This window comes from Rattus rattus, chromosome 1 (assembly GCF_011064425.1).
Source record: "Rattus rattus isolate New Zealand chromosome 1, Rrattus_CSIRO_v1, whole genome shotgun sequence".
In the NCBI taxonomy this organism is placed as follows: domain Eukaryota; kingdom Metazoa; phylum Chordata; class Mammalia; order Rodentia; family Muridae; genus Rattus; species Rattus rattus.
The window spans coordinates 1,138,163-1,165,079 of record NC_046154.1 but is presented as its reverse complement, the minus strand read 5'-3'; the positions used below and the strand labels follow the sequence as shown (position 1 = coordinate 1,165,079).

Below are 26,917 nucleotides of genomic sequence, written 5' to 3'. Positions count from 1 at the left end.
AACAGACTGAGAATGAACTTACTGCTCTGAAAGCATTAAGGATTGACAGGAAAGGCCAGTGTTTATCATTTGAGTTACGTTGCGATAGAGGAAATCAGTTGCATAACAATTAAAAAGCACAAAACATCTAGTTATTGGATAGAGGAAAAAAGAAGTGTTCCCCACCTGCTTGATGAAATAGGTCTCGAGTGTCCATGGACATCTGATCACTGATGCTTGGGGACACATTCAGAAAATCATTTGTGATTCAAAGAGACCAGGAAGCCACAGAGTTGCAATGATGCTTTAAACGTGAGCAGACATCTAACTGAATTTTGGCTACTAAGGCTGAAGATTCTTACGCTTTCCAAATGGTATTATTGTGTAGAAATTGGTCAATGTAGATTGATTTGAAGTTAATTCCTTATTAACATGGTTGTGAATAAACTCTCAAAGGTAGTGTCAACAGGAAGAAGTACGTCTGAATTTGGGTGCTATTTTTTAGTGCCTTTTCAGGTTTTTTTTTTTTTTTTTACTGATGTTATAGAATCATAGCCTTAATATGCTCTTATTTTAGGTCTCAGTAAAAAATACTTGGAATAAGTGAACAGTAACATACTAAATACAGGCATTTTTAAAACCACATATTACTAAATGGCTTATTCTGAGCTACAACCACCATTGCCTTGAATTTATTTACATCTTAACGTTTTGAGAGTCATCATGACATGAACAGAGAACATGTAAACTTATAAACTCCTTCTCTACTCTCATTTTGTTTCCTTACATTATCAGTGAACATGATTGGCTTTTTTTTTTTTTTTTCTGCAGTACTAGGGGTTGAAGTCAGGGCTTCACACATGTTAGACAAATGTTCCACCACCGAACCATATCCTTAGCTTTGGGACCTTGGTATGCTTTTCATGTTGAATCCCCTGCACTGTGAAATCTGATTATGTGGAGCCAATACAAACCGAATGACAATTTCTTTTTTTTCTTTTCTTTTTTTTCCTTTTCTTTTTTTCGGAGCTAGGGACCGAACCCAGGGCCTTGCGCTTGCTAGGCAAGCGCTCTACCACTGAGCTAAATCCCCAACCCCCGAATGACAATTTCTTGATGTTCTGTTTAAAGTTCAACCATTGGATATCTAATTCCCTTTCTCCAGACATCTTCCAAGTCTATCACCATAGGCTGGATCATCCTTCAGGTTTTTATCAGTCACCAAATGTGAGCTCCCTACAATGCTACAGACCTAGAAAATTGATTAGTTCTTTTACCTATTTGCCTTTCCTTTTACCTCAAGCTATCCTGTTTGAGGACTAAACTTCCCTGCACTGAAAATCCCCATTCCCTGTCTATGCTTTCCCTGAAAATAGGTACTAGGAACACAAAGCAAATTCCGCAGGGACCATGCAGTGCTTGGCAGATGCAGTGTGAGCACGGAGGTGGACAGTGGGCTCTCGCTTTGTGGATTTGAATTGATTCAGCTCTCCAGCTCCCCTCAGTTACTTATAGCCGCATGTATGTTCTTTTTGCAGGGAAGAGAAGAAGGCTCTGGCCTTGATAAAAGATTTACCTTACTGCGCAGCAACCAAGATTTGGGCAGATATTTATGACAACGATAGGTTCCTTGAATCTAGGCCCTGTACAGTCCAATGCTTTTGAAATTCGACTGTTTTCGAATCTTTAGACTTCGAGGTTGAGCAGGCAGTGTGCCAAGAGATTTAGTGTGTGACCTACATATAATACAGTAATCACCCTCCCTCCCAACCCAACTCGCCCAATCTCAGTGTAAGGACAACAGCAGGTAATCCGATCCAGTCTTGTCAGACTGGTCCGGCGCACAGCCAGCCAGTGCTCACTGACAGCTGAGGGCCGACTCTGCTGCTTGTAGTCGGGTCCTTTGCGTTTTATATTGCACGCAGAGGGTTAGTGGCTCCTGACTTCACAGTCCTCTGAGGTTGTGGCGCACACGGCGGTGGTGTCCCTGCTTTTACGTCCCCGGAGGAGGGCAGACTAGCGGCGGCGCGGGTTTCCCAGCCGGCGGGTTTAGGGCGCGACACCCGGAAGTGGCGGCTGGAGCGGGAGCGCTGAGTTGTCGGGCGGCGGGACAGCGGCCCGGAATAGGGGGCGGGGGCGTTGGTCATGTTTCCCTTCGGGCCCCACAGCCCGGGCGGGGACGGGGCGGCTGGAGCTGAGGAGCCGCCGCCTCTCGGAGGGCCGGCGGCAGCTTCCAGACCGCCCTCTCCAGCTCCGCGGCCGGCGTCTCCACAGCGAGGAGCTGACGCGGCCTCTCCCCCGCCGGCCACCGGGAGCCCTCGCCTCCGGGGCAGCCCGGCAGTGTCCCCAGCCGAGCGCGCCGGAGAGCTCGCGGCCCCCGAAGCTCTGGAGTTGTCCGCTGCCGCGTCGCAGGCAGAGCTGTCACCCTCCTCCTCGCCCCGCAGACGCTCGAGGCCAGACTGTAAGGCGGGCAGTTGGAGTCGGCAGGGCCTCAGCGCCGGCCTGGGCGGCCCTGGTGCCAGACTGTTCGGGTGGCTGAGAGAGCGAAGCCTCGGTCGCGGGCTGTTCGTGGACCCGGCTCGGGACAATTTCCGCACGATGACTAACCTGTATGGTTCCATCCATCCCGCAGACTCAGTGTACCTCAGCACCCGCACCCACGGTGCTGTCTTCAACCTCGAGTACTCGCCGGACGGGTAAGCTCCTACACCCCAGCGGGCTCCCTGCAGTCAGGTTGGCTGCAGCTGCTGGCCTTCGTGCCCCTGCTACTTTCAGAAGCACATTGTCTGTCGCCTGTGAGCCCTGTCCGGGCCTTTTGAGGTAGGCAGGCCCAGTGCTTTCCTTCGGTTCCTGGAGGCTGGGTGAAAGAGAAATACTTTAAGTAGTCGCTGCAGGTCTGTCAGAGCAGTACATAACTAGGGCGTTCTAGTACACCGTAGGTCCCCAGCAATTATGCTTTAAATAAATGCCCATCATTTTACTGTTATCCTCGGTGGGCTTTTTTCCCCCTGATCTTGAGTTTATGTTAAAAGAAGAAAGATTGGAGAATCTTTGGACCTTGTGCCACATCATGCTGTGAGAAGACAAATGAAAGCTTTGGAAAGATACTAAGACTGCAGAAATACGTTTCTCAGTGTTTGGTCCACTTGTGGGATAGTCTGCATGCTTAAACTGATAAGATGTTTGCTCTCGGTTTACTTCAAGATATAGGGAATTTTCAAACTATCCCAGGTCTATCTGGTACTCTATCTTGTGAGTGCACAAGTTTAACAACAATCAGAGGGACATACTGGTTGTGGCTCCACCATAAGATGACATAATAACATCCTTATCACATCTGGCCTCTGGGTTACTAGTCTTCGTTTAGTTGCTGCATTCATTCATCCAATACCTCATTTACCAGATGCTCCTGGAACTCTTGATAGGTTGCAAAGGTACAGCTACCTGTGGTGAGTAACACTAGCTAATGACACACTCCTTTTACTGAGCCTGACCTCTGTTAATTCAACTGGATATGAGATTTTAAGTAATGCACAGTACAAATGCACTACAAATTGAGATCTACCTACAAATTGAGATAAAGGCTTGAAGCCTGTTGAATGAGGGTATTTAAGGTTACCGTGAGAAAGTGACACTTGAATCAAGATCAGAAAAAAAAAATTGCAGGAGATAAAGGAATCAAGATTGCTGGGTAAAGAATAGAAGTATTTCATATGACTGTGAACTAATGCTGAAGGGTCATATTAGCATATCATGTTGGAGGAGATGGAAACGATGAAATGAAACTTTTCAAAGAAGAAAGACCTAAGACATGCTGAGAGAGAAGCAAGGGAACAGTTACTGATCGAGTAAGACCTGTTCTAGTTTATTGACGGAAATGCTTCTTCCTAATTAGACCTGGTATGAGGCTTCTCTTCACAGCAGTCAGCTGGAGTTTTAGCAGTGGGTGCATACTTGAATTTCTAAGAAAACTGATGAGCAGAGAAAGTTGAGTTAGCCAAAGCTTATTCACGAAACCTTTTTCCTTTATGCTCTATTCTTAAAGCTTTCTCCTCTCCTCCAAATTCTGTCTGTGCCTCTCTTCTCTATAGTTCAGTCTTTTATCAGACTCCTATCTATACTTTCAGGGCTTAAGAAGTAGTTGTGTGGTTGGGGATTTAGCTCAGTGGTAGAGCGCTTGCCTAGCAAGCGCAAGGCCCTGGGTTCGGTCCCCAGCTCCGAAAAAAAGAAAAAAACAAAAACAAAAACAAAGAAGTAGTTGTGTGCATTCTCTAGGAGTAACTTTTTCAAATAGAGAATGATTTTAGAATTAATTATGAAAAATTTAATTCAGATTGTCCAGAGCTATTAGAATGAGAGATACATTGCACATAATTCTTATTTGAATATGGACTGCATTCTCCCAGAGAAATTTATTTATTCTTCTTCTTCTTCTTTTTTTTTTTTTTTTTTTGTTCCTCATGATAGCCCTGGCTGCCCTGATACTTAATATGTAGACCAGGCTAGCCTCAAAGTCTCAGATCCACCTTCCTCTGCCTTCCAAGTGCTAGCATTAAAGGTATAACATTCATACAGGCTCATGTCATGTCAGGGCTTACATGTGGAGGCACGTGTGTCGTGTGTGGGGATACGAAGATAACCTGCAGGAGTCTTTTTTTTTCCATCATGTGGGTCCCAGGGATGGAACTCAGGTAGTCAGCCTTGGTGACTTGCCTCTACCCAATAAGCCACTCCGCCAGGCCCCAGAAGCATTTTTAAAAAGTAATTATTCTGGTATTCAGCCAGTGAAATGGTTCAGCAAGTCAAGGTACTTTCTGTGCAAGCCTGGTGATCTGAGTTCTGATTCTTGGAACCCACGTAAAGGTAAAGGAGAGAACTAACTCAGTACTAAGTTGTCTTCTGGCCTGCACATGTACCCATACATATCACACACACACACACACACACACACACACACACACACACACACACACCAATAATTTAAGAGACTTTAATAAGTATATATATCAAATTTTCAAGAAAGCAAAAGAAAGAATAATTTCCTTCTAAACTAGTAGAGAGAAAGTATGAAATAAAGGGAAAGATTACAAAAGGAAGAATGTGATTATTCTCTGTGGGTAAAGAGCTTGCTGTGCAGTGAGGACCTGATTTTTGCATCCCTAGCACCCAAGTAAAAGGCTGGGTATAGTATCTCATATCCCTAGCCCATGATTCCTGGGGCTCACTGAGTAGCTGTTCCAGCCCAGACAGTGAGCTCCATGCTCAGTTAGAGTAGAGAGGCTGGAGAGAGAGCTCTGTGGTTAAGCGCACTTGCTGTTCTTGCAGGAACCTGGGCCATAGCACCCACAAGGCAGCTCTCAGCTGTCTGTAACTCTAGTTCCAGGGGGTCCATCATATACATACAGGCAACACACACACACTGAAAAAGTAAATTTTAAAATAATAAGGTAGAGAGCAATAGAGGAAGACACTTGATGAAAGCCTCTGGTCTACACACACACACACACACACACACACACACACACACACACACACAGAGAGGTTTATCCACATATGCACAGATATGCAAAGGTAAGAAAGGAACAGAAGGAAAAAACTCTTGATACTAGTTGACATTGTTTAGTGGTAAAACATTTGCCTGACATGGGAGTTTAATCTCAGTACCCCACACACAAAGAAAAAACATAGTTAAACTGCCAGGAGTTTGAGGGTAGGAGCACCACTTGGACCCATTAGCTTGAAACAGCTTTCGAATACACACACACACACACACACACACACACACACACACACACACACACACTATAAAATACCTGGTAAACTATATTAAAAGGAGAATAAAATAGGCTTGAAGGGGAAAACATGACTAAGTTACATCATAATGTGAGAACTCAGCTCTACTTGAATGGGTATCTACATAAAGATTAAACAAGTATTAGATTTAAAATATAACAGTGTTTAACACTTCTGGGAGAAAATGGAAGATTTATCACTATAGGGGAAAATTTAATATGCATAATATACCTCTGTTAATTAGACAGACCTAAACAGAAGAATACAGAAGGTAAGACCAAAGTTACCATTATTTTTTTTCAGTATCACTTCAGATCTTTACAGGGCAAGCACTCTGTACCCCCATGACATTCAGCCACTACACACTGATTCAGCCATATGAGTGGTTAAAATATTGAGTCAGTCCTGGTGACTGAAGTTCCCAGATCTGTCATCATTGCAGTGCTTCAACACATTCTGTGACATTCCTCGAGTTACCATTATATTAGCAATTACACAATTAATAACTAGCATAGTGAGAGGCTGTTAACAATGATCTATTTGGAGAATTAGAACCCTGCATCTATTCTAATTGACCCTCCCCCACGTATAGTATCCTCATGTGTGCCCACCATACACCTGAGGGTAGAGTTGTGTCCTAGGGTTTCTATCCAACAACACCACCAAAAAGCAAGTTGAGAGGAAAAGGTTTATTTGGCTTTCACTTCCAGATTATAGTTCATCATCGGAGAAAGGACAGGAACCCAAGCCAGGCAGAAACCTGGAGGCAGGAGCTGATGCAGAGGCCAGGGAGGGTGTGTTTAGGGCTTGCTTCCCTTGGCTTGCTCAACTTGCTTTCTTCTAGAACCCAGGACCGTCAGCCCAGGGATGGCACCACCCACAGTGGGCTGGGCCCTCCCCCATTGATCACTGATTGAGACAATCCCTTACAGCTGGATTTCATGGAGGCATTTCCTCAACTGAGGGTGATGACTGTAGCTTTTGTCAAGTTGACACACAAAACCAGCCAGTACAGGCTGCCTAGTTTTCTTAGGCACATTCCTCCCATAACTTTCACAAGGTCATTTTGGGAACTACAGCTTATACCAAGCTTTTTACGTGGATAGTAGGCATCCAAGCTCAGGTACTCATACTCGGACTCGGACAGCTGAACTATCTTCCCAGTGCCTATTTTGTTTTTAAAGCTAGCATCTCACTCTGCATTTTTAAGTTAGTAAAATGGAGTCAGTAAGATAGTTCAGTGAGTGAGTTGTCATTAAGTCTTACAACCTGAGATTGATCTCCAGGGTCCACATTCTGGGAAGAGAGAACTAACTCTTTCTAATGGTTCTCTGACCTTCACATGTGCACTGTGGCACACGTGTGCCCACAAACATTGCATGCATAAATAGATAAAAATAAATGTAAATTTATTAAATTAGCAAAGCAGAAAGGAATGGAAAATTATGAAACTATCACAAGGAAAAAGAGTTAACATTATTTATAAATAATATAAAAATAAATCTGAAGAAAGCAAAATGGTAGGAAATACAGCTTAAGGGTTTGATTTGGTTACATTTATTTATTTGTGAGTATGGAGGGTCAGAGGTCAATTTGAAGAAGTTGGTTCCCTCTCTCCTTACACCAGGGATGGAATTCAGGTCTCTAGGCTCAGGCCCAAGCACTGTTATCCACTGAACTATCTTACTGACCTGAAAATAAAGTTTTTTTACTTTATTTTGTTTCGATTTTTTTCTAGACAGGTCTCTCTGTGTAGCTGACTGTCCTGGAACTCATGGTAGACAAGGCTGGCCTTCAAATCAGAAATCCCTGCCTCAGCCTCCTAAATGCTGGGATTAAAGGTGTGCTCCACTGTCACCTGGCTTTGGAAATAAAGTTTTTTAAAATGTAGAAATTAATAAAATGAAATACTCAACATGCAGAAAAGTATGTCTTTAAAATGATTTATAATAATGCAGACATGTGGCATTGATCAAGAGGTTACACCAACAGCATTCAGGATGAAAGGGGAGCATTTATCAGTAATCCTTAACTAGATATGGTAGATACAAGAGGTAAAAAGTTTAACTTTCCAAATATAGTAGATGAAGTGGGTTGACAGCCTTCCAACAGAAAATAATCAGAAAAGTATATAGTAGTTAATGTAAAGTATGAAAAAGATTATTTTTGAAGAGATTGTAAAATTACCAGAATAGTGAAATTGCAGACCCAAAATCTAGAGAGGTGAGCTCTGTGTTTGAAATTAACTTTTCTCTGAGAGGCATCTGTAAATTCCAAGAGCAGCAGCAGAGAGACTAAAAGGGTTTGTAATGGACACATGGCTTAGAATGAATGGAATGAAATACAGTTTAAAATCTGGCAAGATGGGCTTGGATGAAACTGTATAAAATATACCCTAGGACTAAGGCTTGATCAGGGGTAGTTTCCATAGCACTAAAGCCAACTTCAAATCATCTCATTCCTTAGTGGATTAAGAAGTTCTCAGCCAGGTATTGGCTCACTCCTGTAATCCCAACATTTGGGAAGCTGAAACAGGAGTATCATTGAGACTTCAAGACCAGGCTTGCCTAGTAAATTCTAGACTAGCAGGGGCTACAGAATGAAACGCAAAATTTTAAAAAAGGTGGGAGTGGGAAAAAAAGGGTGTGTGTGTGTGTCCAGGGCCGTAGGTTAGAAAGTGAGTTACAAAAACCCAACTCAGAATTTTTTTTCATTGAATTCACTTGCTGTAAGCCAGTGCTTTAAATTTTCTTTGGTGTGTGTCTTTTCATGTTGGGGAAAATGTGCATGTATGTGGGGACCACAGGTCATTGAGTGTCTCTTTTCAATTTCTTTTACTTTATTTTTCTCTTAACCTGGAACTCACAATTTCAGCTAGATTGGCTGGTGAGAAAGCCCTGTCTGCTTCTTCAGTGCTCAGGCCCTCCTGCTTACCTGGCAAGCATTAGGTTAATGGAGCTGGCTGCCCAGCCCCAATTTAAATATAGAACATTATTATGTGCTAAGCAATATAGGAGGGTCCAGCCCACTTTGTGGGCCGTGTGTGTGTGTGTGTGTGTGTGTGTGTGTGTGTGTGTGCGCGCGTGTGTGTGTGCGCGCGCGTGTGTGTGTGCGCGTGTGTGTGTGTGTGCGTGTGCATGCGCGCGCACGTGTGTGTGCGCCTGCCTGTATGAGTTGATGTGTACCACATGGGTTTAGATGCCTGAAGAAGGACAGATGAGAGTTGGGAAGCCCCTGGAGCTATCATGTTGGTACTGGGAACTGAACTTGGATCCTCTTTGAGAGCAGTAAACTGCTAAGATCTGCTGTGGGATATATATATATATATTTTTTTTGGTTCTTTTTTTCGGAGCTGGGGACCGAACCCAGGGCCTTGCGCTTCCTAGGTAAGCGCTCTACCACTGAGCTAAATCCCCAGCCCCGGGATATATTTTTTAGAGCAAGCACACGTGTGTAAGTTGCACCACAATGTAACTGTTGAAACTGTTATTGTTGAAACTGTTATGTTTGATTATTTGTTAATCTTTTTTTTTTCTTTTTTCTTTTTTTCGGAGCTGGGGACCGAACCCAGGGCCTTGCGCTTGCTAGGCAAGCGCTCTACCATTGAGCTAAATCCCCAACCCTATTTGTTAATCTTTACTGAGTCTTGCAGAAAATCTGTAGAAGAACTTTATTGTAAGTATTTGTAGGAGGGAGATAGTATGTATAGGACTCCTTACTAGTTGGAGTTTCAGACATCTACTTGGGGTTTTAGCTAGTTCCCTCATGAATAGGACAATTACGGTGTTCCATGGTTTATGCAGTCCTCATTCTCTCATGTATACTTAGGTTGCTCGCTCCTCTTTACAGTGAAGCATGTCTTTACATGTTTCTCTATATTCACTAATCATTATTTCACTCTACTACATCCCAGAAAATGTTGCTGAATCAAACAGTTCACATGTTTAAAATTCTGGTAAATACTTGAGAGGTGCTGCTTGAACATGAGTGGCGTCAACTCACACACTTGTTTATGTGAGAACTGCACTCCCTAGGACTGCCAACATGAATAGTGCCAACCTTGTAATGTCTGCTACTGACATAAAAACCTGGGTAAAAAAGCTTATAATATGTATGGTTATAAATAAGAGGGCATTAGAGAAGTAACCAGAGAGGTGTGTTCTTTCTTTCAGGTCAGTGCTGACAGTTGCTTGTGAACAGACTGAAGTTCTGCTTTTTGACCCTATATCTTCAAAGCACATAAAAACCCTTTCTGAAGCACATGAAGACTGTGTGAATAATATCAGGTGAGTGTGTTGGTGAATAGGTGAGCCTTTAATGTGACTCAGAATCTGGTTCTCCAGTTAGTGAAAATATGTCATGCATGATCCAGTTGTAAAACTTACCTTATAATTATAAATTTTACCATTAATGATTTTTGGATTGGAATCTTTCTGCAATCTGTTGTTCACTTCCATGTGATTTTTTTCTCCCCTCTGTATGTCAAGGTCATCAGTATGAACCTTAGCCATGTGCTGTACTACTGCATTGGTCACATCTCTCACAGTCAGACCTCACCCACATCCACAGTAATGCGATGCATACAGAACATCTGTAACACCCTTGGGTACTTGCTCCTTCCTAGTGAATGATTTGAGAAGTAAATTACAAGTGAGCAGTTTAGTGGGTTAAAATGCAGTCCTTAAGACTGTAGAGCCTGTAGAGAGCCTAGACAAGGGTTAGGACTTTGTAAGTTAAAGTCATACAAAGTAAACAAATAGAAATGATGAAGAAGAAAAGACTAAACGATTGTTTTTAACTCTTAGTAGCAGTTTAGAGTGGGTAATTTGCTGTTTTCTATTTTCTAACATGAAATTATGAATATAAAAACATGAAGTTGTGTTAGTTTTATAACTATTACTTTCAGTGTTACCTAAGAAAAAGGAATGTGGAAATTACTTGTAATTTAGGTGGTTTGCTATACTCTGCACCTCCACTGACCCACACAGGCAGAAACAGAGATTAACAGTACAAAGTTGCAGACAGGTTCCAAAGTAAATATCCGGAGAGGTTAGACTGAGATCTGGACAGGGCCGAAACCTGGTCCTGGTCTTTCCCTCTAGCATTGTCACCTGGTTATGGTCCTATTAGTTAAAAAGATCAAAGCACAGAGAAGTTTCATGTAAAGAAAGAACCCAGATCACCACAGAAAGCTAGGGCTCTAGTTGAAATGTGTTTCATTTTTGAAAGGCTGAAAGAAGAAAAGGCTGTTTTGCTCTCTGGGCTGTAGGTTTTAGCTAAGTAAGAACGACACAGTCTCATGAAAGGAACTGAGTGAAGGCACTTGCTGGGTCAGTGACTGAGTATGTGTGTCATTTCCAACATTATCATGAAACTGAAGCCCTGAAATATCATTATAAACCCCAGGAATAGACTAGGGGTTCAGATGGCCAAGCAGAGGCATATTTAAAACCTTTAAATAGGAAGGAAGAGGAAAAATTTAACTTCTCCCACTCAAGCCTATCACCAAAATTTCAGACATCTAATATTAAGACAACAAATTCAAACCACCAGAAAAGGGATTTCTCTGGATGAAATTAACTTTATGGAGTAAGTAGTCCAACAAAGACTTTATTTTTAAAAATTATTTATTTTTTTTTTGACTAGGTAATACATGCACGTGGTACAAAATTCAAAGGTACAAAAGGGTAAACAGTGAAAAGTAAGTCTATTTCCACCTCTGTCGCCTAGCCACCCAGTTTCTCTCCCCAGAGGCAACCACTATTACTAATTTGCTATCTTTTCTGAGATAGTTTATGCATGTACAAGCATATAAATACACACCTACACCACACATACCCCACATATTCTTTTATATAAATGGTAGCATTCTACACATACTTTAGTATGCCTGGCCTTTTTAACTGAACATATTCCGAGATCATTTCATATTAGTATCCATGGGATGATCTTACTCCTTAATGGCTGCATAGTATTCCATTGACTGGGAGAGACTTTAAGACATTTTTAGGATGCTCAAGGAGGTAAAGAATACTGTCCCTCAACAAGAACAGAGAATATGAATTAAAATAGATTAGATGAAAGGAACAGGTTTATATAGTAAAGAACTAACTTGAACATATGAAATTAAAAATGTTGCTATATAAAATGTATTTTAAAGGGGATGGGTAGGGCTTACTTAGCATGTGCAAGGTCCTGTGTTGGATCCTACAGCATTGCTAGGGAAGACCATGACATGTAAAGGGTATAGTTGCAATTTGTGGACATAGCTTGATTGAGAGAGTTCTTGCTTAGCATATGTGAAGCCCTATAGTCAGTGCTACCCAGAATTGGATATGCTGACTCAGGCCTGTAATCTGAGTACTTGGGAGGGAAACAGGAAGACTGGGAAGGAAACAGGGAGACTGGGAGGGGTTCCCCATGGAACCCCTGGGTCAGAGGTCAGCCTGGATTATGTGAAACCCTATCTTAAAAACAATAAAAAGTAAATAATATTACAAATTTTAAAAAATAGGCAAAAAATTTAAATTTAATTGATCAGATAAACTTTATTTCATCATTAATGAGTGAATTGGAAGTTGGAAAATAATATCAAAATATATACCCATTACATGCAAAAAGGGTTAAAAAGTATGAGTGTATAGTTAAATCACAGGATTAACTAGAATAGATAAAGTATTGCAAAATTCTAGACATTGGGCTGCACACTTAGAGCCCAAGCACCCGGGAGACTGGAAGGTCTCAGGTTTAAGACCAGCCTGTCCCTCAAGTGGAATATTATTCCAAAATTAAGTTTATTAACTAATTATAAATAATAAATTGCAGAGATTTCTGGGAAATTGACTTGATATTTGCTCATACTATCTAGTAATGAGAGAGAGCCACTTATATTCAGAGTGTAAAACAGGTTCAAGGTGGATCTATATCTGGACAGGTTGTAGTAAAACTCTAGATTGAAATCTTAAGAAGTGGAGGCTGTATAGATGGCTGAGTGTTTAAGAGCACTAGCTACTCTTCCAGATGGCCCGGGTTCAATTCCCAGCACCCACATGGGGGTTCAACCCTGTAATTCCACTTCCAGTGGATCCCACATTCTCTCCTGGCCTCTGTGGGTATCAGGCACATGTGGTGCACAGACATACATGCAGGCAAAATATCCATACACATATACTTAAACATATTAAAATTGTTAAAGAGCTAGTAATGCTAGAGGCCAGTTACATGTGGGAATATGATAAATAAGCTGTCACACGGGTTCTTCTCAGCTGATAATGGCTAAGGCAAGGCCATGCACCTCACTACGTCAGGTCAATAGAGTCTAGCATTTTAATTAGGTGAAGTGTTTTTATTAGGTGAACACTGTGACTGTTAATAGTATAGAAAATGTAATGGTGAGGGTTGTTCCTTTGTTTTGCATTTGGTACATTTAAAACAAATCTAAACTGAAAGCAGTAAGCTAGGTGCAGCGGTGTGTGCTGTGTTCCTATAGACTAGCTACTTAGGGAGCTAAGTAGGAAAGATCACTTGAAGCCCAAAGCTCTAGGGACCATACAAACCTCATCTACAAACAGATGAACAGTGCTAGATGTAGCCTAGTGGTCAGTGCTTGCCTAGTACCTAGCCTGTGGAAAGCCCTGGGTTTTACTGTTAGCATTGCATCCAAAACAAGAAAAGAACAAGACAGGAAGACCTGTGGATATAAGCACTGTTCAGAAGAAGTGGAATGCTAGCCACGTAATTTTTATTACTAAAGAAAGAAGCAATATTAATTTTAATATATTTAGCACAATATTCCCCAAAACTATAATTTTAACATATAATCAGTACAAAATTTTTGAGATATTTTACTTTCATTTTCTAATGTTGCCTTTCTAATGTTATACTTTGTGATATTCTAAGTATAAAACTGGCCACATAGCAAGTGTTTGAAAGCCAAATGGGGCCTATATATACTACATTTGACAGTGTGGCTTTATACAGTGGTAACAAGTTTATGTGTGGAAATTCTATAGTGTGGGGTAGTGAAATATAATATAGGGCCCACCTCATGTTTAGAAAGTAGAAGTGTTGAGCAATTTTAGACATTTTTTAGATTGGTACATAGTTAAATGTGTGCATTTTTTTTAATTTAAAGGAACAATTAAAGTCTTGTAAATATAGTTTATAGCTTTCAGATCATCAGAAAGGAAGGACATATGGCCAGTTCAGTATAAGTAGGAATCAGTATGAGTAGGAAAACTTAAATTGTTTCTTTTTGTTGTTGTTGTATTTTAATTTAAACCAAAGGAAGGGTAAGAAATAGAAGTCCCAAATAAAGATTGTTCACAGAAAACATCCATAGATGGATATTAACTAAAAGACATTCTGGAGCTGAGCATGGTGGTGCACACCTTTACTCCTACCACACAGGAGGCAGAGGCAGAAGGATGTCAGAGTTCTAGACCAGCCTGGCCTGTATAGTGAGTTCCAGGACAGCCATGGCTACACAATGAGATTCTGTCTCAAAGACACAAAGCAGCAGCAAAAAAGACAATCTGCAATTTGAATGATAACAGGAATTATGACTTACATTTGTGTGTATGTATACATGTATATATTTTAACAGTGGTATCACAAGAAAATAAATGAGAAAGCTAAGATTTAGACAGATAGAAGAGCAAAGGCATTAAGGGTAAAATGCAATAATATTTGTCTTAAAAGGGAAACTCAAGATAATCATAAACTTTGTATGTACCTTAAACCCAGCCCTGACATCACAAAGCAAAGCACAGGGCCAAGTCCATCATGATGATGACATTTGATAGCTGAGTACAAAACTAGACAGTGTAAGCCATGCTGTTGAAGAATTAAGACTGCATAGTTAAAATGTCCTTAATAACATTTCTAATAAAACAGGTGCTGAATAAAGTAATTATATACCTGTGGATATTTTAATACAGAGCTTAATGAAAGGAAAGGCAAGAATTTTGGCCTGCAAAGGAAGTAGAAGCAGGAACAATGAGAAGTAACAAATTTCACCTTTTACCATGTAAGATCTGTGTGACCCTAGTGACCCTGAGCTTTCGTTTTGATAGAAATGAATACAGGGGAGAGGAGACTTGATTCTAGGGCCCATTTCATATAAAGGTTCTTTTAGAAGATTGTAAAATCTAAGATCCAAAAGATCTCACTTTCAGCATAAAGGTGACCTAGAGATAAACTACTCTAAATCTAGACTACCATCCAGGAAATGGTTAACCACAAACCACAAACCAGTCCTCATACATGCTAACACTGTAAGCCAACAACTGTAAGTTAAATGCAGATCAAAAGGACTTTCTAAATTATCTATAAAACAAAAACGTGTAAATTAGCCACATAGCTTTTAATCCCCACACTCCAAGGCAGAGTTAGTCAGATCTCTGAGTTGGAAGTCAGTCTGGTCTACATAGTGAGTTCCAGGCTGTCTGGGTCTTCAAAACAAAACCAAAAAGCAAATGCCAGTTGAAGTGGCACATGCCGATAGGATTTGCTGAAGGAGGTGGAGCCAGGAGGATCAGAAGTTTGAGGCTATGGTTGGGGATTTAGCTCAGTGGTAAGGCCCTGGGTTCGGTCCCCAGCTCCAAAAAAAAAGAAAAAAAAAGTTTGAGGCTAGCCTGGGCTACACATTTAAACAAAACAGTACCAGGCATGGTGGTGCACACCTTTGGTGCCAGCACTTGAGGCAGAGGTAGGAGCATCTCTTGAGTTCAAGGCCAGCCTGGTCTATAAAGTGAGTTCCAGGACAGCCAGGGATACACAGAAAAGCCCTGCTCAGGAAAAAAACAAAAATACCCACAAACATGTAAGTCCTCCCTTAAATAAACTCAGTACCATACTCATCCCAAATTAGTCTTTTAATTCAGGAATTTTGACTAAGATGCATCCCATCAGAGGTTGTAAAACTAAATTTAAACGTTTGTGTTGGGCAGTCTGGCATTGACAGCTGAAGTTGTTTTGGAGAAGACTAAAGTATAGAAGTAGCAACCCTTCCCGAGATGGAATAGAGAAGAGTAAGTGACGTGCGGTGGAATAGGTCACTCGGAAGCAGCCCTGTGAAATAGGAACATTTCACAAAAGAACAAAGGCAGTGCAAAGCAGTGGAAAGAATATGGACAAGATGAAATTGATCATGTACCTGAAAAACAAAACAAACTCAGATCCTTCTCACACCGCAGCTGAAAATAACTTCCATTTAAAGACCTAACTATGAAAAACCTTTAAAGTTTTGGGAGAAAGTAGAGAATATTTATACCTTAGTGTGAGAAATTATTAAAGATGGGTGAAGCTCAACTGAGTAAAAGAGAACACCATTGCAGTTTTGTTATAGAAGCTCCAGCAATATGGGAAGACACAGGCTGACAGAAGAGACTTCCAGCCAGGACCGGAAGGATCTTGAATATATTAATCCTTCTAACAAAATGTGCAAAGAATCACAGTGAGCACTAAGTACGGAAAGGTTTTCAAACTAGTCAGTTGTCGTGGAGAAATAAAAGCACCGGCAGTGAGGAGGAGTAGGGACCCGAGGTGTATTGATACAGTCTAAATAGGCAACAGTCTCAAACAGTTCAACAGTGTCTGGCAAAATTAACTATCATTATAATTAAAAACTTAATACATAACCACATGAATTAGATGCATGAAGAAGGAAGGATTCGTTATAGCATTAGAGTAATAAAAAGGAGACTTGAATGTCTATTAAGAGGAAGTAGATAAATTTTAGTCTCAATGGAATACTATACATCAGCTAAATGAATCAAAAATATCCCAGAAGTGTAAGAATGAGACAGAAAGGCAAATTGTAGAATGAGCTGTACGGTGTGATACCATTTATATAAAATTTTAAAATGTCACAAACACAAGCTCGATGAAGGCATGCACTTGCTCTGTTTTCTCCCAGCACCTGGAACTGTGCCTTGTACATGGTGGGTGCTTGTTAAATATTTCCAGAGTAATTTGGATACAAACAGTATGAAAAAGTGGTGATGTACATATTATTAATTTATGGTATTAAACACGTGCATGGGGAAATGACAAATTCTGGATAGTGGTTCCCTCTGGAGAGGGAGGGAGGGGAAGGGGCTTGGGGAGGGACTCACAATATACTTCAAATATGTTTGTATTTTCAGACAATTCTGAAAGATAATGAAATGTTAAAATTTGATAAAGCTGGGTGGTGGGTATCACAGGTGTTTGTTATATTTGTTCTAATTGTCTCTATTTCTAATATTTTACAATTGAAATTTTTATATCTCAAAAAGAATAGACTTGTGTCAAGTTGTTTGCCCCTACTCAAATGACCTTTGACTAACCTGTTTGAATTCTTCATCAGTGTCAGCTCTCATGTGCTGCTGTCACTGTGCTGCCACAGCACCCAGGCCTACAAATTTGAGCCTCCTCCTTCCAATTTGTTGACTAGGACATGGATTCTGAAGTTTGTTTAGAAGCACAAGTAACCTAAGAGGTTAAGACTCCTAGGTCTCTGGGTGCATGAACTTAAGTATGCACTGCTTGGTAATACTAACTTCGTTTCTTGAGTTCTTACTGTGTGTCAAAAACATGTAAAACACTTTTCATATGATACATTGTTTAAGATTTTTTAAATTTTTTGGTGCATAGAGGACAAGGTACTTTGCTGCTGGACAACCTGGGTTTAAACCCTGGGACCCACAAGGTGGAAGAAAAGAATCAATTCCACAAAGTTAACTCTGGAATCAAAAGACACACACACCACACACACACACACACACACACACACACACACACACACACAGGCCCACAGGCCTTAACATACTGACCCTTCTGCCCCAAGTTAACTCTGACCTGCATCACACACACACACACACACACACACACACACACACACACACACACACACACACACACACACACACACACACACACACACACACACACACACAGGCCCAGCTGGCCTTAAACTCACTGTATCATACTGGCTGGTCTTGAACTTGTCCTTCTGCCCCAAGTTAACTCCCTGACCTTTACATGTGCATCACACACACACACACACACACACACACACACACACACACACACACACACACACACACACACACCCAGGCCCAGCTGGCCTTAAACTCACTGTATCATACTGGCTGGTCTTGAACTTGTCCTTCTGCCCCAACTTGTTTAATGATTATCATGTCTTTGTGTAAGATAGATGTCATATCTGTTTTAAGATTAAAGAAACTCACGCTTCCAAAGAGACTTTTTCCCAGGCTCATATGTAGGAAGTAATAGAAATGGAGTCATATGTGGTTCCCCGAGACTGCCTCAAGCATGGCTGTCCAGAGGTGTGGACATACATTTTCTGGGTTCATTATTCTGGATAGTCATTTTGTACATTCTTGGTACTGTCTTTTAGTTTTGTGAATTGTTAATCTTGTAAAATAATAATAATAGCTGAGAATATTTTCTGTTCATGTTTTAAGAAAGAAAAATGTTTAATTGAAATCCATCTATTTAATAGGCATACTTCTTAAGATTTACTTATTTTTATTTTATGTGCATTGGTGTTTTTGCCTACCATGTATGTCTGTGATGGTGTCAGAGCCCCTGGAATTGGAGCTACAGACAGTTGTGAGCTGTTATGTGGGTGCTGGGAATTGAACCTTGGTCCCCTGGAAGAGCAGCCAATTCTCTTAAACCGCTGAGCCATCTCTCCTGCCCCTAGGCTTACTTCTTATTCATGAGAACTTTATATTTAGATGTAAGAGTCCATGTAGCAGTCCAGGTCCCTATAGTTATAAGGTTGTAAGGAGAAAGCCCCTAGGTAACTATAAGAATATTCAATTGGTGATACAACAAAACCAATGTGGTACCTCCTTACTAATCCATGTCTGTTTCTCCCTCTTTTGTCGTTTGTTGTTAGGTTATTTTATATATTTCACACAATAGAAGACAAGTACAGTATTTGCTAGTTATGGGGAAATACTATATATATATTTGTATATGAATATATATGTGTATTTCTATTTTACATATATAGTATTTCCCCATAACTGAGATATATATATATATATATATATATATATATATATATATATATATATATATTTCCACAAAACCCTGAAAGTGATTTTGGAGAAGTGGTCAAGATACATATAAATCCTTGGCAATAGAGAATAGATAGAAAAAAATATCAGAAAAACAAGGTGATGGAAATACCAGTACAAGAGACGCTTTATTTTGTGAACCATCTTACCTGCTCTTGAGATAGTTGATGAGATCTGAGGATTTATGGAAAAGTGATTTTTCTTATTATAGTACAAAACTCAAATATAAAGTGAGAATATCATATTCTATTATAATTTCATTGCAAAGATTATACCAAAACAAAAAACAAAAAAAGATTTAGTCTATTCTAAGAATTTGCATATAGTTAAATACATGGAGAAGGGTTTCTTTCTTTCTTTTTTTTTTAAAGATTTATTCATTTATTATATATAACTACACTGTAGCTGTCTTCACATACACCAGAAGAGGGGATCAGATCCCTTTACAGATGGTTGTGAGCCACCATGTGGTTGCTGGGAATTGAACTCAGGACCTCTGGAAGAGCAGTCGGGTGCTCTTAACTGCTGAGCCATCTCTCCAGCCCCCCGGAGAAGGGTTTCTTTTTGTGATTTTTTTTTTTTTTTAGTTTAAATCTTTAAAAATATACAACATTATTCTGACTTGGACGTGAAATGTAGATTCTGAAAGAATTCTCTTTCAGTTGCTTTTACACTTTACCAGTTTTCTTCCAGTAGAGAGCTTAGCTCCTCCAGACAGAGAGCCACCCAGAGCTTTTATACCAACTTAGAGTTGTGTGGAAACAGTTGAGGGGTTCTCATTCAGACACAGATGTCATTGTTTATGCAAGAGGACTCCTCTTTGTCAGAGAATATAGAGTTAGAAACATTTCACAACTATTGTTTCACTGTAGGCCTGGCTGGCTTGGAATTCACTGTATGGCCACAGACGACCTTGAACTGTTTCTCCTACTTCCCATGACCTGTGCGAACTGTTTCTCCTACTTCACATGACCCGTGCGTGACAGGAATGCACTCCCGGGGCTTCCTGTGTACTAGACCAGCACTCCACCAACTGAGCTACCCTAGTCCAGCAGCTTACACCCTTCTGAGTTGTCATTGGAGAGGAGTGGGCCACACAGCCAAGGACTTACCTAATGCTTTACATTCTGAATATATACATATTTTGGGATAAAAATGCTATAGATGGTATCTTCTTCCACCTCCACTCTTACTATTGTATGGTTTAGTCTCTTTACCAATATAAAAAGTTTATCAGTTAAAACTTTGGGGGAAATGAATGAACTAAAGTGAAAGGATTGAATTTTTCATTAAACTAAATTCAAAATTATTAGCTTCTACTCCAAGATTCTTTGTATATTTTAGATATTAAAATATCCTTTATGCAATAATTTTTAGTTATTTTATTAACAAATACTGAAAAACTGATTTTCTTCATCTTATTTTAAAATAGAAACCCAAAATTTGGGGACCTGGCCATCTAAATGATGTCCCTAAAACACTATATAATCATCTTTCTTCCTTAAGCCTTGAGGTGGCTGGGAGTACTGATACATACTTTGTAATTTTATTTTATTTTTTTGGAGCTGGGTACCGAACCCAGGGCCTTGCGCTTGCTAGGCAAGCGCTCTACCACTGACCTAAATCCCCAACCTGATACATACTTTTAATCCTAGCACTGTGTGAATTCCAGGCCAGCATGCTCTGCGTAATGAATTTGAAGTCAACCCAGGTACATAGCGAGATCCTATTTAGAGGAGGCAAGGTTGGAGGAAGAGAGGAGAAAACCATTGGGAATCACTGGAATAAATCGATGACAGTTCCCCATTTGTCTCCTTGCGCACAACAGTCTTTTATATAGCTGTTTGTTTCTTAGGCTCTGGGAGCTCCTATTCATTCTCAGTCAGTGCTCACTGTATTCTTTCCTAGCCACTCCTGGCTTATTCCACATGGTTATTTTACGTAACAGTATGTTTTTGTCTTCTGGGTAATGAACCCCTTTAATTCATTCGTTTCATAAATATCTATGATGAAACTGGAGATATGGCTTAGTTGGTAAACTGTGTCCTTTGCATGCATCAAGCCCTGGGTTTGGTCTTCAAAACCACACAAACTGGGCATGGTGGCCCTCTCCTGCAGCAAGATAAGTTCAGTGTTGTCCTCAGCTCTGTCTCAAGTTTGGGGCCAACCTGAGCTCTATGATACCTTGTCTCTAAGTAAATAAGTACATAAAGAATTAATCAATCAATAAATAAGCAAGTGCATGTGCTCAGCACTGCCGCTCTAATCATGTGGTGATAGGTCCTTTCTCCTGTCTCCAAGGAGTGTATAGCTTTATAAAGTTGCTCCTTAGCAGCCTGGTCTACCAAGTGAGTTCCAGGACATAAACTGCCCTGGACTAGATAGCAAGGGAAGGCTTCCTGGGGGAAATGACAGCTACATATTAAAAATAAACAAAATAAAGGAAGAAAATAGACCTAGAACTAAAGCATGATAAGTCTACGACCATACTGCCCTGAATGTGCTAGGCAAGTTCACATGTAGAGCTTCAGAGCACCAAGCCTGGGTGGGAGACAGCCTGGGGATACCCGGTGCTGTGTGCTTATGAAGAAAAAAAAAAGCAAGCAATGATAAATCTTAGGAAGGTCATGATGTTGTTTGTGGATATCGGTGTTTATTTTGGAAAGAATTATATATAATTTTATATTGGAAGAAGATCCAGTGTTTTTGTTCTACTGGAGACTAGGAAGTTATATGTAACCAAATTTGCTAAAGATTCTATTAAATTAGACAGAAACGAAAGTGTGAGTGGTCAGTTATAAGTGTTTGTATAAAATATATTGTTATTAAGGATTGGAAATTAGTAAAACTGGCAAAAAAAAATCTGTATTCTAACCTGTCTGTCTTACAGTCATGACAAATTAGATGTTGTTGTGGGAGATTATTTGGGGGATGCTTTTGAATTAATAGACTTAAGTGATGGTGATTTTAATTGTAAGTTTTATATGTAAATCTGTTGTAAGTAGGAAGAGACACAACATGTAGCAGATCTCTTTTATTAGAATCCTTTATCTAATACAAAATCCCCTAAGCAGTCAAGCTCTTAAAATCTGTTGTCTATTCAACTTTCTCTTTTCAATTCCTGGGCAGTTTCTGGAGTTCTTTCCTTTCTATCAGCTGTACTCTAAACACCTATTAACAATTTCTAGTTTCAAATAAAATTAGCAGTGACATAGGCCAGTTACAGCATATCTAATTATTCGTCAGCAGCTTGGCAGTATGGCTGTATGGACAAGGGGCACTGTTTGTTGTGTCAGAATTGCTGGGTGGTTTCAGTCTTTTGTTTCCTGATGGTAATATAGAGATTGTTCTAAAGTCATATTGTCTTCCAGTAGAGATTAAGTGAACCAGTTTTTCTTTTCTGCTTTTGTAGATTTCTTGATAACCGGCTATTTGCTACCTGCTCTGATGATACCACAATAGCACTATGGGATCTGAGAAAATTGAACACCAAAGTATGCACTTTACATGGTCACACTAGCTGGGTGAAGAACATCGAATATGATACTAATACAAGACTCTTAGTAACATCAGGATTTGATGGAAATGTCATTATTTGGGACACTAACAGGTTTGTAAGTAGGAGACCATGTTAGGAATATAATACTGTAAAACTTTATTTTCTCTTTAAAAGATGGGGAACAAGTTCAGTGTTCTTGCTCTAGAGTTGGGGAGTGGGGTATCAAAAAATGAGCTTTTGGGAGGAAAACAATCAAAACAACCAAGTGATTCCCTAGGCTGAGGATGTGGCTCGACTGAGCCCTTACTTAGCAGGCACGAACCCAGGTATTTACTCATTACAGCATAAAACATGGAGATGTAAGCGGGTGATCCCAGCACTTGAGAGACAGACACAGAAAGATGAAGCAGTCAGGGTCATTCTCGGAATGACCGAACACCTGCGGGAGAGCCTGGGCTTGATGAGATGCTCTTATCTCAGAGGAAAAGAGAAAAAAGCAGTGGTGGTGGTCCATGCCTTTAATCCCAGCACTCAGGGAGGCAGGGGGATCTCTGTGAGTTTGAGAGCATCCTGGTCTATCTACAGAGTGAGTTCCAGGGCAGACAGGGCTATGTAGAGAAACCCTGTCTTTTTTTTTTTTTTTTTTTTTTTTTTTTGAAGAAAAAGAAAAAACAAAACAAACCCAAACAAACAAACAAACCATGACTCCTTCTTCCATTACATTTAGTCATGTATTGGAACCAAGAGTGTATATAACTCAGTGGTGGGATGCTTGGCTAGGCCCACTGCTACAAAAGCAAAGAAGATGGAACTTACATGGGCAGGAGACCAAGGCATCGATCTAAGAAGGAAAACTGGTTTATAAAATGAATATCCTAAGTATAAGGGAAATTTCCTATGGGAAACAAAAATGTTTCTCATTCTTTGATCCTTTGATTCTAAATGTACCTATTTTGTGATTTTTAGATTTTATTTTCACGCATTAAAAGATCATGTCTCCTTTGGAATGATTCTAATCTAGAAGCAGTGTTTAGAAATAATGCATGGGGTCTTTTGGGTTGTCTGTGGGTTTGGATCATCTGTGGAAGAAAGAGGACAGCAGCTGCTGGTCCCAGATTGGCCTGGACCATAGTTCCTCAGCATCCTATAGTACACAGCACAGTTTATACAGTGACCTCAGCTGTGAAACATTGCAAGAAAATGTTGCCTTAGGGAGAAATTGTTTGCAGAGTTGAAGCTTGGAAAATACTTAAAGTATGCCTTTTGCTAACTATGGTATGGTGAATTGTTAATATAGTTGACATATTAGAACCTTCAGATGTTATATTAAAAAGGAGATACTCTGAGTAGTTTAAAAAAAGATTCTAGGTACACCCAATCATTTGAGTGAAGAACAGACTTACTGTCTTTCAACAAATGCAAACAATACACCTTTTAAAATGTAGACCTAAACGCAAGGAGTGGGGCACGGTGTTAAGGAAGGAAGGAAATTGAGTAGAAATATAAGTAATAATCTCCAAGTTAGAAGAGTGAGAACTTAAGCAGTCAGCCAGTGAGTCATTAAAAACAAACAAGCCATGGGCACATGCCTGTGATCCCAGGACTTGAGGATCCGAGTCAGGAGGAGTTGAAGGCCAGCCTGGGTTACACAGTAACCCTTTGTCTCAGAAAAACAAAAACAAGCTGTGTCTGTAATCCCAGCTACTTGGAATGTTTAGGCAAAAAAAAGAGCTGTAAATTCAAGGCTAATCTAGGCAATTTAGTAAGACCTTGTCTTAAAATACTGTAATAAAAGGGTCAGTGATGTGGCTCAGTGGCAGACTACCTGCCTGGCGTGTATGAAGACCTAGGTTTACTCTCTAAAGTAGCCAGTTAACAGATAGTGGTAGATTAAACAGTAAAATTAAACTGCATGTTCTCTAGACAAACATACAAAGCCAGTCAATAGGATAGGGGAAAAAACAGATAACTGTTCATCAGAAGAAAACGTTGTAGACACATAAATAGCAGACAAAAAGAAATGTAAAGCAAAAAGCATTATAATTCAATAAAAAGGTACTATATTAAAAGGCTAATTTTACTAGAATATAAGTGAATTCTTAAATGTACCTAAAAATAAAACTCATCATTGAAGCAAAACTTGACAGAATTACAAGAAAAAAATTTGGAAGAATTACAAGGGGGAAAAAAAGCAAAAATTTGTAGAAAATATCAGGCCTACTCTTTCATTTTTCTAACAAATAAGGCAGACCTTTAAAAAAGGCCAGGGAGATAGATTAGTAGGTAAGGCATTTGCTCTGCATGCCTGGAGGCCTGAGTTCCATCCCCAGAACCCATATAATGAAGGAGAGAATAGACTATCTCTCTCTCTCTCTCTCTCTCTCTCTCTCTCTCTCTCTCTCTCTCTCTCTCTCTCTCACACACACACACACACACACACACACACACACACAATCTTTTTTTTTAAGGACTTTAAAATTGAGTAAGGTGCTTTGGAAGATTTAATAGTATTACTTTTTTAATAATAATTCTGCCTCCAAAACAGTGTGTGTGTGTGTGTGTATGTAATCCTTCAAACAGACCTAGAACCAATGAAAACAACAACAGCTTGTATTAAACAGCACAGTAGGTAAGAAATGCTATCACACAAACCATTTTCTCTGAACTCAGTCCAGTTGAGTTGGCACAGTTATTAGAAGTTTCCACATTTAGCTTAGCATTGTAATTCAAGCATTTGAGAGGTTGGGGCAGGGGAGGATGAGACTGATGCTGGACTGTCTACATATAATGAGATTCCATCCAGGAGGGAGAAAGGGAGAGGCAGTCCCAGATGTAGGGAAATTATAAGACTGAAAGTTTAGGAATTTATTCAGAGAAATTGAAGGAAGTAGTGGAGAAACTCAGTAAAAGAAGATGTATGGAAATAATAAAAAATAGAAATACAAAATCAGTATTGAAAATACAGAGCTAGAGAGATAACTCAGTGGTTAAGAGTATTGGCTGCTCTTCCAGAGGACCAGGGTTCAATTCCCAGCACCCACATGTCAGCTCACAACTGTCTAACTCCAACTCAAGGGAATCTGACACTCTCAGACATACCTGAAGGCAACACACCTCTGCACATTAAAAAGGAAGAGGAGGGAGGAGGGGAGGGAGGGGAGGAGGAGGAGGAGGAGGAGGAGGAGGAGGAGGAGGAGGAGGAGGAGGACAATGATGATACAGACAGGCATAATACACAACTTTTATCTCAGCAATTGGAAGGCAGAGGCAGATGGAGCTCTGTGAGTTCAAGGCCAGCCTAGTCTATATATTGAGTTCCAGGACAGCCAGAGCTACGTAGTGAGAGCCTGTCTTAAAAACAAAACAAAAGTATAGTAAGATTTTTATAAGTCTATTCTTTGAAAAAGCTAATCAAACAGAGGAGGAGGTAAGATTTATCAAAGAAAGGAAAAAAGACAGTCCTAGCAATGAAAAGGGAGATATGATTAAAGAGTGAGTTAGATGTAGTGATATGTACCTGCTATCCCAGCACTGAGCCTGAGATAGGAAGACCATAGGTTCAGGGCCAGGTCAACTACATAGTGGGACTGTATCTCAACAGAGCAGCACTGTGGCCAGTGAAATGGCTCAGTAAGTAAAGGCTCTTCCCACCAAACCTGACAACCTGAGGGAGTCTCTACCACCAGAGCACCCCCAGGCTCACACTATAGAAAGTAAGAATTTACCTCTGAAAGTTGTCCTCTAACCTCCACATGTGCACATATACCCACACATTACATGCACATAAAATAAATATAATTTAAAAACTAAAAAATGTCAGCAACAACACATTTATACCAATATACTTAAAACTTTGATGAAGGGGTTGGGGATTTAGCTCAGTGGTAGAGCGCTTGCCTAGGAAGCCCAAGGCCCTGGGTTCGGTCCCCAGCTCCGAAAAAAAGAACCAAAAAAAAGAAACTTTGATGAAATAGACATCTCATTCGATATACATTAGAAGCTAGGTCTATGGCACATTCTCCTGTAGTCCTAGCATTTGGAAGATTGAAACAGGAGGATTACAGAGTATTCCAGGCCAGCCTGGACAACATGGTGAGACTCAGTCTAAATCAAATAAACACAAGCAAACAAACAAGCCCCAACAATAACAACAACAACAAAAATCCAGCACCTCAGTAAAACGGACCAATGAAAATTGACCTCTTACCAAGTCTGATATTTGATCAACATGTCCTAGCTCAACAAAAGCTGCTGTGTTAGAAAATTAACCTTCCTTGTGCCTCAGATACATTGCTGTACTGGGTTCTAGGTTTGATCCCACAGCACACACACACATAGTGAACTTCTGCCATACTAATTAACAAATATTCATGCTCTAAATCTTACTCTGTACCTTCTGGTACCCACTCTTCTTCCTCTGGATCATCCCATGACCTAGTAGCTGAAGCCCCGTACAGTAGTGTCATCCAGAGACCCTGCTTCACTCATCTACTCTGACTATCCAGTGTTTAGTAATGAACACTGTAATGAACATTATTTTTGCTATGACCGT

The 26,917-nt window shown here is 40.2% G+C and overlaps 1 protein-coding gene across 1 annotated transcript in view; it reads left to right on the top strand.

Annotated features, from left to right (window-relative positions):
• The first annotated feature begins 2,055 nt into the window (after nucleotides 1-2,055).
• Nucleotides 2,056-26,917, top strand: part of Dcaf10 (DDB1 and CUL4 associated factor 10) — a 36,836-nt gene continuing 11,974 nt past the window's right edge. Inside the window, exons 1-3 of the mRNA XM_032891247.1 lie at nucleotides 2,056-2,675; nucleotides 9,945-10,058; nucleotides 22,279-22,476. Coding sequence (XP_032747138.1) covers nucleotides 2,125-2,675; nucleotides 9,945-10,058; nucleotides 22,279-22,476 — 863 coding nt within the window. The 5' untranslated portion in view covers nucleotides 2,056-2,124. The remainder of the gene's footprint in view (nucleotides 2,676-9,944; nucleotides 10,059-22,278; nucleotides 22,477-26,917) is intronic.